Source organism: Bombina bombina, chromosome 9 (assembly GCF_027579735.1).
Source record: "Bombina bombina isolate aBomBom1 chromosome 9, aBomBom1.pri, whole genome shotgun sequence".
NCBI lineage: Eukaryota > Metazoa > Chordata > Amphibia > Anura > Bombinatoridae > Bombina > Bombina bombina.
Window position 1 is genome coordinate 56,912,573 of NC_069507.1, and position 18,726 is coordinate 56,931,298.

The following is an 18,726-nucleotide window of genomic DNA, read 5'->3' on the forward strand; positions in this document are numbered from 1 at the left end:
TCACCAGGAAGATCTATCATAAGATATGGCGTAAATATCTTTATTGGTGTGAATCCAAGGGTTACTCATGGAGTAAAGTTAGGATTCCTAGGATATTATCTTTTCTCCAAGAGGGATTGGAGAAGGGATTATCAGCTAGTTCCTTAACGGGACAGATTTCTGCCCTGTCGATTCTATTGCACAAGCGTCTGGCAGATGTTCCAGACGTTCAGGCGTTTTGTCAGGCTTTAGTTAAAATCAAGCCTGTGTTTAAACCTGCTGCTCTGTCATGGAGTTTAAATTTAGTTCCTGAAGTTCTTCAAGGGGTTCCGTTTGAACCTATGCATTCCATGGATATTAAGCTTTTATCTTGGAAAGTTTTGTTTTTAGTAGCTATCTCTTCGGCTCGAAGAGTTTCTGTATTATCTGCTTTACAGTGTTATTCACCTTATCTTGTTTTCCATGCTGACAAGGTGGTTTTTCTTACCAAACCTGGATTCCTTCCTAAGGTTGTTTCTAATAGGAACATCAATCAGGAAATTGTTGTTCCTTCTCTGTGTCCTAATCCTTCTTCCAAGAAGGAACGTCTGTTGCATAACCTAGACGTGGTTCGTGCTTTAAAGTTCTACTTACAAGCAACTAAAGATTTTCGTCAAACATCTTCATTGTTGTCTATTCTGGAAAGCGGAGAGGTCAAATAGCTACAGCAACCTCTTTTTCTTTTTGGCTGAAAAGCATCATCTGTTTGGCTTATGAGACTGCTGGCCAGCAGCCTCCTGAAAAGATTACAGCTCACTCTACTAGAGCGGTGGCTTCCACTTGGGTTTTTAAAAATGAGGCTTCTGTTGAACAGATTTGTAAGGCGGCGACTTGGTCTTCGCTTCATACTTTTGTCAAATATTACAAATTTTATACTTTTGCTTCTTCGGAGGCTATTTTTGGGAGAAAGGTTCTTCAAGCAGTGGTGCCTTCTGTTTAGGTACCTGTCTTGTCCCTCCCTTCATCCGTGTCCTAAAGCTTTGGTATTGGTATCTCACAAGTATTGGATGAAACCGTGGACTCGATACATCTTACAAGAGAAAACAAAATTTATGCTTACCTGATAAATTTCTTTCTCTTGTGATGTATCGAGTCCATATGGTTTCTCCTTTTTCTTCCTAGCCTTCGGTCGAATGACTGGGGGGTGGAGTTAGGGGAGGAGCTATATAGACAGCTCTGCTGTGGGTGCTCTTTTTGCCACTTACTGTTGGGAAGGAGAAACCGTGGACTCGATACATCACAAGAGAAAGAAATTTATCAGGTAAGCATAAATTTTGTTTTTCTTAGTTTGCATTGACTGGCCAAATAGCTTAGCACGTTGTATTGAATACATTCAACCCCGCACCGAGTACACCTCTGACGCATGTAGGTAGAGGCAGTCTGATAGGTTAACTTGGGGGCGTAACTGAATTCCGCTTTCTGATTAGTCCAATTTCGGCAGCACATAACTTATAAGTCTCAAGCCTTCGGCAATTGGTTTGTCTTTTACTATCACTTGATACACATTGAAAAAGGCCTGAGCAAAGACTGAAACACGTTTGTGCTTATATTTAGCTAGACCGCTGACTTTACTATCCCTGGCACCTGAAGCCGTTTCCAGCTATCGGACAGGAATACAGGGGAATAGTATGCAGCGGTTCTAGTCTAGTATTATTATCTTTGTTTTTAGAGGTAATGGGTAGTGGTGTATGTGGCCTTCTAGGGTAGTTCTTTTTTACCCTTTTTCGCATTTTTTATATTAAAGTTTAATATTTATAGGAACTTAATTTACACTAGTTGTGAGCTGATTTATTCAGCCTAGTTACTTCGGTAATAGGCTAGTTAATTCATTCTTGTCCCATCTTTCTCCTTATCCTAGTTGTTTTATAAACTAGAATACATCATGAGCAGGGATACATCATAAAAGAAAATCAATACCTGGAAATATGATAACCCTATACTACAAAACAAAGAGCCAGTCTACCAACGACTATATGCAAGACTTATATATAGTGACACACAAGTAATGGACATGTAGAAAACAGGGAGAGATAGCACCAATCAATAACCAAGGCATAATAATGTATTATACCAACGAGGTGGTCAGTATGGAAATAAAATAAACATGTTGATCATTTTAGATCAGAGTCAATGGAATACTGTTTCTAGTGCACCCACTATATACCATTCAGGAAATACCTAAGTTGTTCAATTCAGAGGGTAAGCAGCAATGTATATACACATCCATGTTTCTGTCATTTTGATCATGCTCAATGGTGTTGTAGAACACATATTAAAAGGACATAAAAGTGTGAAAAGAAAAGTCTTTAATGTGTTAGATAATTTTATTATATCACTTTTGGGAGAATGTTAGCTTGAGAAAAATACTGATATTGCTGGTGCTTTTCTCACTACCCACAATTTGGAGTTTTATTATTTTTAAAGTTGATATGGATTTTTCTGCATTCTCATTTGGTAGATGAGGTGTCAGTGCTTCATATATGTCGAGGTGTCATTGAAGGAAATCCGTTACTGCCATATCCCGCAGCATACCCTGTCAACGTCCAATATAGCTCAGACTGCATCTTGAATAACCCTCCTTAAAGGGACAGTCAACACCCATGAAAACGTTATCCCATACCTTAGATCAACAACAAAAAATGAGCCTGCACCGCATCCCATCTTCAATACCACTAACAGCAAGCAAAGTCAAAAGTCTGTATCCAGCACAAAATCTCCCAAGGTGTGCACAAAGCTGTGAGGTGCAAACTGCAAAAGCACCCAAGAAACATCCAATGAACAAAATCACAGCAGCACTACTGTATTATTTCCAATCTTATTTTATTTATTCCATGACACAAGTATAGCAAACAGCAATAGAATAGAACGACGTTTCGGGTTATGTACCCTTATTCATGAACATGAATAAGGGTACATAACCCAAAACGTTGTTCTATTCTATTGCTGTTTGCTATACTTGTGTCATGGAATAAAGAAAATAAGATTGGAAATACTACAGTGGTGCTGCTGTGATTTTGTTCATTCAATACCACTAATGTTAGGTGTCTAATCTTCGAATGAACATTTAGTTTTCAGCGGTAGATATGGCCGCCAAACTCCCCCCACTGTTACGTAGGAGGCTTCTTCTCAAAGTCTTCAGTGAATGAGAATAAAATCCTCGGCTAGATTCTTTAGCCGCGTTCACGGAGACAATTTCTATTTCTAATAGCGAGAGTACTACAATTATATAGCGCATACGCATTAGAAATAGAACAGTGTCCCTGTGAACGAGTATTGATGTAAAACAAGAAGGGGACGGAGGAGGAGGGGGAGGAGTTTGGCGGCCATATCTACCGCTGAAAACTAAATGTTCATTCGAAGATTAGACACCTAACGTTAGTGGTATTGAAGATGGGATGCGGTGCAGGCTCATTTTTTGTTGTTGATCTAAGGTATGGGATAACGTTTTCATGGGGGTTGACTGTCCCTTTAAACCACACAAATGCCTCCCACAGCGCATCCATGCTCCTCCCCTTTTACACTTGCGCTAACTTTATCCTTCCCTATGTATCCAGTCTATAAACGTCACAAGACACGCAAATAAAAAGGTGGTTCTAGACCATAAACTCCTCTTTGTATTTACCATTCATCCTGCTGGGTAGAGCAAATATGCAAAATATTAACTGCAAATGTATGGGTTTTGTCACTTTTATGACTTTGTAGTTCTGCGATAACGATTAGGGTGTATAGTACCCCCAGTATCCCCAAAACTATCAATGCACAAAAAGTTGTTCCGTGCCCTCAGTGCAAAATTGTATCTACTTTAAAGTGACATTAAAATTAACATATTATCTTCAACCTATAAAAATGTTTAATTAAGGATTATAAATAGGGATGGGCGAATGTGTTTATATTGGAATTTGAATGTTAGAACGAATGTTATTGTAGAAATTCGATTTACATAATCGAATGTTGATAAGAACGAGTATTCATAAAAATTCTATTATCGAATGTTATTTACAGTTTTGGAATGTGACATTCAATTTGAGCGTGATGTTCAAATTCGAATATGACATTTATAAAACACAGTTGTAGATTAGATATACTATTTTGAATTTGAATGCTACATTCAAATTCAAAGATGACATTCTAATTCGACATTTGAATTTGAATATTACATTTATACAATACAGTATTAGACTAGTAATACTATTTCTAATTCAAATATTACATTCGAATTCAAATGTAGCATTCAAATTCAAATATTACATTTATGCAACACAGTTGTAGACTAGAAATACTATTTTGAATTAGAACGCAACATTTGAATTTGAATGTGACATTCAAATTCAAATATTACATTTATACAACACAGTTGTAGACTAGACATACTATTTCGAATTTGAATGTGACAGTCAAATTTGAATATTACATTTATAAAACAGTATTAGAGTAGAAATACTATTTCAAATTTGAATGTGACATTCAAATTTGAATGTAGCATTTGAATATTACATTTATAAGACACAGTTGTAGACTAGAAATACTATTTCGAATTTGAATATTACATTTCAAAATTGAATGTGATATAAAATACATAGCTAAACTTTCTATTATTTGAAAGAATATTTTCGAATATTATTGAAAAATTTGAAAATGAAAATTCGAAAATAGAATGTTATACAAACATTCGAAATTCGATTCGAACGAATGTATCAAAATTCATTTTGAATTGTAGCTTACATTTATTATTTATTTAATCTGCTTTTGCTGTAAAATTATATGAAAATGTACCTCCATGAAACATAAGCTGAAATGTACCTGAGCTTGCAACATTCTACACAATGATTGGCTAGCTGAGCGCACAAGCTCAATTACCTTGTTTTTAATTGGCCACAGCAAAGCAAAATAGGAACATGGATTCTACCAGGCATTCCAAATGTTTTTTTTTTTTTTTATTGTCCCAATCAGGCATTTAGAATCCTTCTGCAAAAGTTTAGTTGTACTCGGCTGCTAAACAGTTACACTTATCTTGCTTTTAGGATGGCGCAGCTAACAAGAGAGACTGTAACGTAGCTTGATGTGTTCTCTGTAAGAGTATGGTTACTCAATGTTTCAGACTCATAGATCGTCATAAAGAGTTCCAAAAGAAATGTGTATGCGTCTCTAAAAGTTCCAGTAAATGTCTATTAGAGCCGGTAAATGTCAGCTCTGTGCAGCATGGTTTAGTATCCTACCCCGCATCAGCTCTCCAGAATCATCAGCCCACTCCGGTCGCCGACAAACTGCCTGGGTCTATTAAAGGGATTAGCCATGTCCTAGTTCGTAGGTGCCCCAAGGTATCAGATGAAGCTACACACTCATCATGTAAGAGCCGGTCAGCCCTCCCACTTGCAAACTGAAGAAAGTTAAGACCCATAAGACGTGGCTGCCTCTTCTCAAGCGTGATTCTCCCCTCGGTCTGGGCAGACCCAGCCTCCGCTTCTGAGCAGGGTCGTGTAAGATCTTCCAGCTCTAGGACTCCGGTGGCCCCAGCTAGCGGATCAGTGCCAGGTATCACACTGAATTTAGCATGAGTGTCAGGCAAACAAAATTATCTAAAGAACAAAGAGAGTACTTTAGTTAAACCACAGCTGCTGAGATTAAAAATGAGTTTTGTAGCTCAGGAGTAACTGGTAAACACAAGTGCTACTTTTAAGCGAAGTGTGTCCCACAATAACTACTGAGCAATTTGATATATGGTTAATTTAAGCTAATAAACCCTGATACTGCCACATGTGAGTAATCACTGAAAATTGCAGCAAGGTCTTTAACTCAGAAACCAAAGTGCAGCAAAAAATAAAAAGAACTGCAGTATGTAAAGAGGAACATAATCATAGGGTGCTAATGAGGATAATGATGCCTGCAAGTGTACTGAAGTGGCACATAGATAATATGCAATAAAGAAAGCAAGATAAGCAAACTGTAAAACAATATTCAGAACCAAGCAATCAAGTTGATTTATGGAATGAGAGTATCCGGTTTTAAAGTCACTTAGAAACTGATTAGAATTATCACAGTAGGTGGAGGTACCTGTAGAGAAGCCGGGTGGCTGTAATATTAGTTCAGAGGTTCTTGAAGTCCGGTTTGCGGTTATCCGTGAAATGGGGAGCTGATGTGTAGCCGGTCGGTCCGTTTGGTTGGCGTGTGACGTCACCGCGTAGGAATCCAATAGATCCGGCCGGAATGATGTTAACTGTAGCAGCTCCTAGCAGCTTAGCGTAACAAGCACACAGGCTTAATAGGATTGCAGAGTAAGCTTAGGAGTGAGTAACAATTTCAATACCAAGCAATGATCTAAAGGGCTGATGGTCTTTTATAGGGAACAGGAAGTGAATGTAAAGTTGTCTTAAAGGTACAGTGGTTAGATGGCACTAAAGAAAAGAGAGTCCTGCGCACAATCCTGACAGAATCCCCCCTTCAAGGAGCAACTCCGGGGCTCAAGGACTGGGACGGTCAGGGTTCCGTCGATGGAACAGGTTAACCAGTCTAGGAGCGGAGATGTTACTTGCAGGCTCCCAAGAATCATCATCTGGTGTATAACCCTTCCATCGAATCAGATATTGGAGATTACCACGATGAAGTCTTGAGTCAAGGATGGAATGTACCTCATACTCCGTGTTAGGGTCCACTACTACGTCTGGGATGAAATCAACGGAGGCAGAGTTCCTGAGAGCTCTATAGGGTTTTAAGAGAGAGACATGGAAGGTAGGATGTACCTTCATAGACTCAGGTAATTTAAGATGAAGAGCATTAGGATTGATGACGTGTGTCACAGGATAAGGTCCGATAAATAGTGGAGTAAATTTCCGACAAGGAGTATTCAACTTTAGGTTTCTGGTAGACAACCAGACTAAGTCACCAATTGAGTAAGGTGGAGAAGGCAATCTTTTCCTGTCGTAATAATATTTCTGAGATCTTTTCGCATCCTCGATTGCTGCTTTAACAGTTGTGAAATTGGAGGCAATAAGATTTGAGAGATCAGAAATGTTAGGCGAATTACTTTGGTTGTCTGGAAGTATCTGAAATCTGGGATGGAAACCGTAGTTCACGTAGAATGGAGTTTGTTTGGTGCTAGAGTGAATAGTGTTATTAAAGCAGAATTCTGCGTAAGAAAGATGGTCAGACCAATGAAGTGGTTGTGAGGAGCAATAAGTTCTAAGGAATTGCTCAAGCCATTGGTTTGACCTTTCTGTCTGGCCGTTGGTCTGAGGATGATAAGCAGTGCTGAGGCGTTTGTCGATGGAGAAGGCCTTGCAGAATTCACTCCAGAATTTGCTAGTGAATTGGGATCCTCGGTCAGTAAGCATGGTGTTTGGGAGACCATGATGTTTAAAGACGTGAGAGATGAGTAGTTGAATGGTTTCGGAGGCAGAAGGGAGTTTATGGTACGGAATGAAATGTGACATCTTGCTAAAAAGATCAACTACAACAAGAATGGTTGTATTGTTTTTTGATTTTGGGAGATCTACGATAAAATCTAGAGCTATCACTAGCCAAGGTCTACTGGGAGTAGGTAGCGGAGTCAAAAGTCCATAAGGTGGATGTTTAGCTTTTTTGGAGATAGTACAATCTGCACAGGTGAGGACATATCTTTTAACATCCTGACTGATTCCTGGCCACCAGTAAGTACGTGTGACAAGTTCCTGTGTTTTCTTAATACCTGGGTGTCCTGCGAATAAGGAATCATGTGAGGATTGGAGTACAATCTGTCTGAGAGTAGGGGGAATGTACAATTTGTCCCGAAAGTAGAAGAAGCCGTCAGGTTTTTTCTGTAACTGGGAAATTGGTTTTGATGTATCCATTGTTTGTTCACGGGAGAGATGAGAGTTAGTATCAATAATAAAAGATACAAAGTTCTCGAGAGGAATAACAGTGTTTCTGGGAGCCTCAGATCGGATATGCATTGGTAATCTTGATAAGGCATCAGCCTTATGGTTTTTGTTTGCTGGTCGGTAGACAATCTGGTAGTTAAACCTAGAGAAGAAAAGGTTCCAGCGTACCTGTCTCGCTGAGAGTGTTCTGGTGGTTTTCAGGTATTGTAGGTTCCTATGATCCGTGTATATGACTGTGGGGAACGAGGTGCCTTCCAGTAGGTGACGCCAATGCTCCAACGACATCTTAATGGCGAGAAGCTCCTTATCTCCAATCGGGTAGTTTTGTTCCGAATTGGATAGACTGCGAGAGAAGAAGGCTACAGGGTGTAGAGGTTGATTGATGCCTGTTCGTTGGGAGAGAACTGCTCCTACGGCTATGTCCGAAGCATCCACCTCTAATACATAAGGCAAGTCAGGATTAGGAAACCTCAAAATCGGTGCAGTTGTAAACCGACGTTTAAGCATATCAAAAACCTTTTGTTTGTCATCATTCCATATAAAGGGTGTGTTATTTTTTGTTAATGAAGTTAAAGGTTTTGATATGTTTGAGAAGTTCTTTATAAATTTGCGGTAAAAATTCGCAAAACCGAGGAACCTTTGCACATCTTTTTTGTTTTTGGGAGGAGGCCAATCAAGAATGGCCTGAATCTTAGATTCCTCCATGTGGATTCCAGTGGATGTTATTACATAACCTAAGAAGTTTATGCTTTGTGTATTAAAGATGCATTTCTCAGGTTTAGCATAGAGGAAGTTACTTCTCAATCTAGATAGTACCTGTCTAACGTGTAGAATGTGTTCAGATAGAGTTTTTGAATAAATCAAGATGTCATCCAGATAAATGACAAGGAAAACATCTAGGAAATCTCTGAAAAGATCATTGATTAAATGCTGAAACGTGGCCGGGGCATTACATAGCCCGAATGGCATCATGGTATATTCGTACAGGCCGTAGCGTGTACGAAAAGCCGTGAGCCACTCATCACCACTTCTTACACGAATTAGGTTATAAGCTCCCCTTAAATCTAATTTGGTGAAATATTTAGCCCCTTCTAATCTTTCGATCAATTCGGGGATTAGAGGTAAGGGGTACCGATTTTTTATTGTTACTTTATTTAGCTGTCTGTAGTCTACTATAGGGCGTAGAGAACCGTCTTTGTTTTTAACAAAAAATATGCCAGCTCCCGCTGGTGAAGTGGAGGGCCGAATGAATCCCTTTCTCAAATTTTCCTCAAGATAAGCTTTTAGATGAGTAAGTTCGGGATTGGAAAGGGGGAATATATGCCCATAGGGTATCTCAGCTCCTGGTACTAACTCAATAGGGCAGTCATATTTCCTGTGGGGAGGTAAATTCTCTGATTCAGTTTTACTGAATACATCAGCAAAATCCCTATACTCTTCAGGTAGTTGTATATCAGACTGTATAGGAGAAGCGAGCATGATGTTCATTGGAAAACATGTAGTATTGCAATAGTTGGAGTTAAAAGTGACAGCAATGTTTGACCAATTAATATGTGGGTTATGTAGAGATAACCAGTTTAGGCCCAAAATGACTGGAGATACAGGTGAGGCTATGACATCGAATGATAAGTACTCCCTATGATGTTCAGGGGTTACCACCAACAGTGGTATTGTTTGATATTCTACTAACCCTGAAGATATGGGCCTTCCATCTATACCCCTCAATAAAACAGGACATTTCTTGTGCATAAGTGGAATTTTATTAACAAGTGTATAGTCCTTATCTATGTAAGAGGCTGTAGCTCCCGAATCAATTATTGCGGGTACGTTGAGGCGATGATGATCCCACTGAAAAGAAATTGAGAGTTTACAGTAGAACGTTTTTGTATCATAGGTACTGCAACACACAGTAGAATTACTTGACTCACCCTTAATTTTCAGCAGGGCTGGACAGTCCTTAACAGAGTGTTCATCTGATGCACAATAGAGACACAGGTTATTCTCTCTTCGTCTGATCTTTTCTTGGGGGCTTAGAGGGCCTTTGAGGAATCCAATCTCCATTGGTTCAATGTTTGATTTGTTAGAGGAAGTTGTTGGAGTACTACTAGTAGTTTTCTTTGTGTAAGTTTCAGGGTATGCTCTTTCATGTTGTCTTTCCCTTAACCTTCTATCAATAGTAATACTGAGCTTAATTAACTCCTCTAAAGTGGGAGGAATCTCCGTGCGGGACAACTCATCTTTAACGGCGTCTGAAAGACCCAGACGGAACTGATTCCTCAAAGATAAATTGTTCCACTCTGAATCTTTCGCCCACCTCTTGAAATCTGTGATGTAGTCTTCGACTACCCTTTTCTTTTGTTTCAAAGCTCTGAGTGCGGTCTCTGCAGTTTGCTGTTTAAAGGGGTCCTCATACAGTTGACCCATAGCTAGGAGGAATTGATCCAATGAGTTGAGTATAGTCTCATTGGTCTCAAAAAAACTATTAGCCCAGCTACGTGGTTCCCCTCTAAGGAAAGAAATGATAGTTAAAACTCTAATCCTATCATTAGGGTATGACTGAGGTTTTAATGTAAACAGCAGGAGACATGCGTTCTTAAAATCTCTATAGTGTGCCCTGTCTCCATAGAATTTTTCTGGCAGGCTAACCTGTGGCTCAGGTGTATGTATTTTAGTTTCAAGATAATCCTTAATATAGGCTTTAAGTGCAACATTCTCAGCCTTTAGGGTATTAAGGCCATCAGCCAGTAAATCTACTTTTTGATTTAATGTTTGAATTTGTGTAGTCATCTCAGCTGGGTCCATATTAGGATGGCTTGGTATTCTGTCAGGCAAACAAAATTATCTAAAGAACAAAGAGAGTACTTTAGTTAAACCACAGCTGCTGAGATTAAAAATGAGTTTTGTAGCTCAGGAGTAACTGGTAAACACAAGTGCTACTTTTAAGCGAAGTGTGTCCCACAATAACTACTGAGCAATTTGATATATGGTTAATTTAAGCTAATAAACCCTGATACTGCCACATGTGAGTAATCACTGAAAATTGCAGCAAGGTCTTTAACTCAGAAACCAAAGTGCAGCAAAAAATAAAAAGAACTGCAGTATGTAAAGAGGAACATAATCATAGGGTGCTAATGAGGATAATGATGCCTGCAAGTGTACTGAAGTGGCACATAGATAATATGCAATAAAGAAAGCAAGATAAGCAAACTGTAAAACAATATTCAGAACCAAGCAATCAAGTTGATTTATGGAATGAGAGTATCCGGTTTTAAAGTCACTTAGAAACTGATTAGAATTATCACAGTAGGTGGAGGTACCTGTAGAGAAGCCGGGTGGCTGTAATATTAGTTCAGAGGTTCTTGAAGTCCGGTTTGCGGTTATCCGTGAAATGGGGAGCTGATGTGTAGCCGGTCGGTCCGTTTGGTTGGCGTGTGACGTCACCGCGTAGGAATCCAATAGATCCGGCCGGAATGATGTTAACTGTAGCAGCTCCTAGCAGCTTAGCGTAACAAGCACACAGGCTTAACAGGATTGCAGAGTAAGCTTAGGAGTGAGTAACAATTTCAATACCAAGCAATGATCTAAAGGGCTGATGGTCTTTTATAGGGAACAGGAAGTGAATGTAAAGTTGTCTTAAAGGTACAGTGGTTAGATGGCACTAAAGAAAAGAGAGTCCTGCGCACAATCCTGACAATGAGCCTTTACATCGCTCAGAAAAACACCCACTGGTATGTGGCTCATCACATCTAACTGGTCGGCCATCTTAACATAAGCAGACATCAATCCGACCTTTGAAGGAGTGGTAGAGCATTCTGTCTGTTCCGGCAGTGCCATAATCTGCTCGGGCTCTCAGATGCTGTGCGCACTTCAGTAGTCAGAACATTTTCAAACCCGATCACTACTGTGCTCTCCACAATGTCCAGGGTCGCCACTCCGCTGTCCAAGGGGGCTGTGTCTGATCTCTGGCATACAGACGTGTCATTCCAGGCATTATGAATACTCTTAGACAGGCTCAAGAAGTGTTCACACAATATGCGCTGAATGTCCTGTACAGTAATGGCGTTGTTAGGTGCACCCATCTTATCGTGTAGTTGCAGAAATAATTTGTAGTAGTAGCAGTAATTAGTACTGCCTGTAACCCCAGTCACCTAGGGGGGGGAATATGCGATGGCCCCGGCTTCACGAACTGCCCAACACCATATAAATGCAGCAGCCGCGTGGCCTAACTGCAGAGCATAGGCAGAGATGCGAATCCAAAGAGTTTCCCCTTAGGATTATCAATTTCTTGATTCCTATAGTAGTCTGCTGGTCTCTGGTCACAAAATGAAATATTTTCACTATGAAAAACAATAAAATATTGCATACAACTCTGTGATAGACCAGGAGCTCCCACAAGACACGTCCTGCCGCTGCAGCTGTAGGCTCCGCCCCCCGCATTCCAAATGTTTATCCTTAAAGGGAAATTCAATTTATAAAAAATTATTTTGTTATTCAGACAGCGTAAAATTTAAAAATATTTTCCAATTTACTTCTATTATCAAATTTATTTTGTTCCCATGATATTCTTTCTTGAAGAGATACCTAGGTAGATGTCTGGAGCAGCACATTGTAGGAAATGGTGCTGCTATCTTGTGCTCTTGCAAAATTGCTGCCATTTTGTGCCCCAGGCACGTGCACTCTCCTGAGCCTGAAACGGCTTTTCAACAAAAGATACCAAAAGAATAAAGACATTTTGATAATATTAATGAATTAGGAAGTTGTTTAAAATCCCATGCTCTATCTGAATCCTGAAAGAAAAAAAATGGGTTTCATGTCCATGTAAACTGCTCTTGATTTGCAAAACTTTGTAAGTGGTTCCAAAACAAATAATAATTTTGTGTCAAGATGATACTATCAATGCTCTGTTCTAAAGTGAAGGGAAATTTAGATGATAAAGTGCCCGGTTTTTAAAAATCCGATTTGAAACGGGCACTTTAATCAAAATTTACATTTCACTCGTGTTGTGAAAAAACATACCTTTTAATCTTGACAGCCGCTGCATTGCTTCCTCCGCCCATCGCAAAGCCTCTTCCCAGGTCTTAAATGAGGAATCCGGCTTCCTCCAATCACGGCGTTGAATCAGACACTGATTCCCCCTGGGGGGAGCCGTGATTGGAGGATGACCGATCCATCATTTCTGACGTATGAGGAGGCTTGCGACGACTTGGAGCGGCTGTCAAGATTATAAGGTAAGTATTTTCACAACACAAGTGAAATGTACATTTTGATTAATTAAAGTACCCCTGTTTTTAATCGGATTTTTAAATACCGGGCACTTTATCATCTAAATTTCCCTTCACTTTAAGGAACCTTTTGTAAGCTTGAGATGAAATTGTAGTGCCAAATTGTCTTTTCCTTATTCTGATAATGTATGAGAAGAGATACACTCACTGCAACAACGCTTGCCTCTCTAGTCTTGATATTAATATTTCTAATAAAGCATATAACATAGAAGTGTGTGAGTAATGTGTTATTTAATGAAAAAACATACTTACCATAAAGCTGTGCCATTAATTATTCTGTTGCTTGTGTTAATTTGTCACAGCAGCACAAATATTTAATGAAATGTTCTCTGTGCTGCATCAATATTTTGCCGAAGCCTGGGGCAATTTTGAAGACACACAATGAAATCATGTTATGAATCATATACTGTGTTGGAGTAAAACTATAAAAGGCTTGTGGGGTTTAACTGATTCACTGCCAGTACTGTACAATTTGTTGCCGACCCTTTATGTAGTATGTGTCAAAATGTTAATGTTATCTCTTATGAACCTGCTGGCTTTATGACCTCCATGTGCTAACCTGACTTGTTCTTCTCTTTTTATCCCCAGCCCTATAGAATCCTGCCAAAACTTCTATAAAGATTTCACGCTGCAGATAGACATGGCCTTTAACATCTTCTTTCTGCTGTATTTTGGCCTACGGGTAAGTGCACAAGGGTATGCCAAATCATCTCACTGTATTCCTCTCTATGTCCGTGGTGAACTGATGACACAGTAATGCATAAGATTGTCACTTGCAGATATGGAAGAGAAGCCCCTTCTATTAGTGGCCAGACTGCTCTAGAAATAGGATTTGCAACAAGTCATAGGGGGCGATTTATCAAATGTCTGCTCAACGGATCATGTCCGACAGACATTCTGGTGAACTGCTTGTGCAATGCCGCCCCCTGCAGATTGCGGCCAATCGGCCGCTAGCAAGTGGTGTCAATCAACCCGATCGTATTGAATCGGGCGGATTGATGTCCGCAGCCTCAGAGAAGCGGCGCACCAGTTAAAGAGCAGTGGTCTTAAAGGGACATTAAACCCCATTTTCTTTCATGATTCAGGTAGAAAATAAAATTTTAAACAACATTCCAATTTACTTCTTTTATCTAATTTGCTTCATTCTTTAGATATCCTTTGTTAAAGAAATAGCAATGCACATGGGTGAGCCAATCACATGAGGCATCTATGTGCAGCCACCAATCAGAAGCTACTGAATCATGAATCTGAATCATGAAATAAAAAAAATTGAGTTTAATGTCCCTTTAAGACCGCTGCTTCATAACTACTGTTTCCGGCGAGCCTGAAGGAAACAGGGGCATCAGGGGCCCTTGATAAATCGGCCTATAGATTTTATTAACATCATTAAAGGGATACTAGACCCAATTTTTTCCCCATGATTCACAAAGAAAATGCAATTTTAAGCACCTTTCTAATTTACTCCTATTATCATTTTTTCTTTGTTCTCTTGCTATCTTTATTTGAAAAAGAAGAAACGTAAGGTTAGGAGCCGGACCATTTTTGGTTCAGCACCTGGGTAGCACTTGCTGATTGTTGGCTACATTTAGCCACCAATCAGCAAGCACTACCCAGGTGCTGAACCAAAAATGGGCCGGCTCTTAACCTTACATTTCTTCTTTTTTGAAATAAAGATAGCAAGTGAACGAAGAAAAATTGCTTTTTCAAATAAAGATAGCAAGAGAACAAAGAAAATTTGATAATAGGAGTAAATTAGAAAGTTGCTTAAAATTGCCGCTCTAACTGAATCATGAAAGAAAAGCTTTGGGTTTAGTGTCCCTTTAATTGGAGTCAGTCTCAATTATCTTACCAGAAGTCTAAATGACCTCTTGCTGTCAAAAAGGCTTTTATCTTTAAAGGGACAGCTTGAGATCATGACTCCTAGTTCTTGAATTTTTCTTTTTGTGAAAAATGCAGCCTCAGCTTTATTAAACCCCTTAATATATTTGAAAATTGCTATCATATCACTTCTTTCCCTTCTCACCTCTAAGCTAAACATATTTAATTCATTGAGCCTCTCCTGGTAAGTTTTATTTGTTAGACCATGTACCATTTTAGTAGCCCACAGATACCAGTTTGTTTATATCCTTCTGGAGATATGGCCTCAAGAATTGCACACAATACTCAAGATAAGCCCTAACTAGTGGTCTGTTTAAAGGGACAGTTTACACCTTAGTCATCTTAAAGTCTTACCTTAGATTAAGCTGCAAATAGCCTCCTGCACCCATTCTATATCAGCAGGAACAGTAAAAAGTTATTTTAAAATGAATAGTGTTTCTGGCCAGTTTGAAATGGCTGCCAAGCTCTGCCCACTGATGACATCACAATCTGGGCTGCACCTAGGCACTCTGCTGAATAGCATTGACAGTCTGTTCAATCCAACTAGTGATCCTTTTCTGATCTGATGCCATATGCAGCCCAGATTGTGATGTCATCAGTGGGCTGAGCTTGGCAGCCATTTCAAAGTGGCCAGAAACAATATTCATTTTAATATAACTTACATTACATCCAAACATTCTACTGGCCTTAATTTTAAATTATCTGAAATAATAATTACCAAATCCAGCTTGGGACTCAAAAGTGTATTTAGAATTCTATAGCAGCAGTTTGCAACAATATATAACATTGACACAAACATTGTTGCAGACACCGCTGCCATAGAGTGCTAAATACACATGCATGGTTCTAAACATGCCTAGGTTTACTCTTAGACAAAGACTACAAATAGAACAAATCGAAATTGCTAAAAGAAGTAAACAGGAAAACTTCTTACAACTACATGTTCCTTCTAAACTGTGAAAATTTAATTTTGAGTTTACTGTTGCTTTAACGTTGATTTTAGAATTTGTATTTTTCAAGAAAATATCTGAAATGCACATAAAAGCTAATTTAATATACATTGCACAGTGCTGTATGAATTTGATTAGAGGCATAGAAATAGGCTGCATGCATATGAGTTTACCATATGGCTCACGCTTTGAGACTTTGCCAGAAAGTAATTATAGAGACTGTACTTATCAGAGGCGTTAAGTTGGCATGGTAACAATGGAAGGGGCGGGATTGGGAGTGCTAAAGGTGAAGGCTAAGGTGTGATGTCTGGGTGGAGCTAGGAATCTACAGAGTGGCAGGGGGAAAAGCAAAGGGGGAATTGTAGTGGGGGGGGGGCACCTGGGGAGCCAGCTATTTCCAGCCCCCCCAGCCCCTAATTGTTGCCACTGAAGTCCTGAGCGAGACATGCTGGAGAGCAATATGTGTCTTGTTCAGGAAATAATGTATTTATTTTTGCAAGCCTCCTTTGCAATCAAGGGGTTAAAATTACCATTTACTACATTTTACAAGAATTCATAACACAACAGCAGCACTCCACAAAGTTAATAATTACCAGTCCTTTATTACAGCCAAAAGCACAAAAGAAGCAGCAGCGACGTTTCGGACTACATGTCCTTAATCATGCTATCATGTAGTCCGAAACGTTGCTGATGCTTCTTTTGTGCTTTTGGCTGTAATAAAGGACTGGTAATTATTACCTTTGTGGAGTGCTGCTGTTGTGCTTTGAATTTTTGGATATTGACACAGGGTTGTGCAGTGCCCTGTTACAGCTTGCACCCAATATTACTATAGTGTGTGCTGGACTTGTACTCTACATTTTACAAGGAAATTTAGAATAAATGAAAGATGAGCAATTTTAGTTTCGTCATTGGTTGACCCAGAAATTCTTCTTCTGACAATATAAATAAAGTTTTGTATTTATATCTTCAGGTTTAACCTCTGATTCTCTTTGTTACCAACAGTTTATAGCTGCAAATGACAAGCTGTGGTTCTGGCTGGAGGTCAATTCGGTTGTGGATTTCTTTACCATTCCTCCCGTCTTTGTGTCGGTTTATTTAAGCAGGAGCTGGCTAGGTAAGTAACTGATTGATGCTACCAGGATCTAATTTGACATCTAGGCAACTGCCTAGGGACACCTACTCTCAGAAAAAATGTCTTCCTGGCTGTTAAGGTGATAAGATTTCACAATACATTTCCTGTCGTCATACATTGGTTATTCTGTACACTTGACTGCCCAGCAAAGCCAATCAGAAACTATATCTGGTAATACACTCATGGGCAAACGAGTTGAAAATATCAAGAAGCATCTGTGTGCTTGAGCGGAAAAAAATAAACTAGTGCCTTAGACTAAGGGCTAGATTTATTAAGCCCCTACGGCAGCAAGTTCTCTCAAGAACTTGCTCGCCGTCATTTATCAAGCAGCGGTCACCAGACTTCCTTAGCCTCTTCGCCACCTCTAATCTGGAGAAATTCAATCTCCTCGGTCTAGTCAGACCGAGGAGATTGACAGCTCCTGCCCGCGCGTAATTGGCTGTGCGCGGGCGGGATTGCACGCAAGCGCAAAATTGCGCTCTTGTGCAATGCCGAATACCTGCGGGTATTTTCGCCCCGCCACAGGCGAGCTGAGGCGTACAGGGGCGCGTATACGCCTCAGCTTTAATAAATCTAGCCCTAAGTGATGAATGCAACTCACTGTAATTGTAAACTGAATGAACTATAAATAAATGATGTTAGTTATTGAGGGGATATAGCAGTTTATAATTGTCTCTAATCACGTTTTTCATAAAAAACAAACAAACTATGTGATCTGTAGTTTATAAAACTTATATTTAAAGTATAAAGAAACATGCAGAAGGAATCTATTGTTTAACTCCAGCACCATGTGTAATGAAGGACTAAGGTTTTTCAAAGTCTTCACAATCTGTAAGGTGATTCTTTCTGATTTCTTTTGTATGGTGACGTTTAAAAAGACACGTTACCCCATTGCTAAATCAAATGAAAGTGATGCAGCATATCTGTAAAAAGCTGACTAGAAAATATCACATCAACATCTCTATGTAAAAGAGAAAGATATTTCTCTTGTTAAGTGTGTTCAGTCCACGGGTCATCCATTACTTATAGGATATATTCTCCTTCCCAACAGGAAGTTGCAAGAGGATCACCCAAGCAGAGCTGCTATATAGCTCCTCCCCTCACATGTCATATCCAGTCATTCTCTTGCAACCCTCAACAAAGAAGGAGGTCGCGGGAGGAGTTGGAGTTTTTACTTAATTATTGTTCAATCAAAAGTTTGTTATTTTAAATGGCACTGGAGTGTGCTGTTTTTCTATCTCAGGCAGTATTTGGAAGAAGAAACTGCCTGCGTTTTCTATGATCTTAGCAGGCGTAACTAAGATCCACTGGCTGTTCTCAACATTCTGAGGAGTGGGGTAACTTCAGAACATGGGAATAGCATGCGGGGTCTCCCGCAAATGAGGTATGTGTAGTACATTATTTTCTGGGAATGGAATTGACTAAGAAAATACTGCTGTTACCCGTATGATGTAAGTACAGCCTTAAATGCAGTAGTAGTGACTGGTATCAGGCTGATAAATGTATGCACAATAGAGTTATTTTCTAGGGACTAGAATTTGACTGAGAAAATACTGTTAATACTGAAATAATGCTTAAGCCTTTTCTGCAGTGGTAGCGACTGGTTGCAGGCT

General features: G+C 39.5%; 1 protein-coding gene across 9 annotated transcripts in view; it reads left to right on the top strand.

Annotated features, from left to right (window-relative positions):
* KCNMA1 (potassium calcium-activated channel subfamily M alpha 1) overlaps positions 1–18,726 on the top strand; it is a 940,359-nt gene that overhangs the window by 490,682 nt on the left and 430,951 nt on the right. For all 9 annotated transcript variants that reach the window (XM_053692132.1, XM_053692131.1, XM_053692126.1 and 6 more), the window contains exons 4-5: positions 13,742–13,835; positions 16,984–17,095. In XM_053692132.1, coding sequence (XP_053548107.1) covers positions 13,742–13,835; positions 16,984–17,095 — 206 coding nt within the window. The remainder of the gene's footprint in view (positions 1–13,741; positions 13,836–16,983; positions 17,096–18,726) is intronic.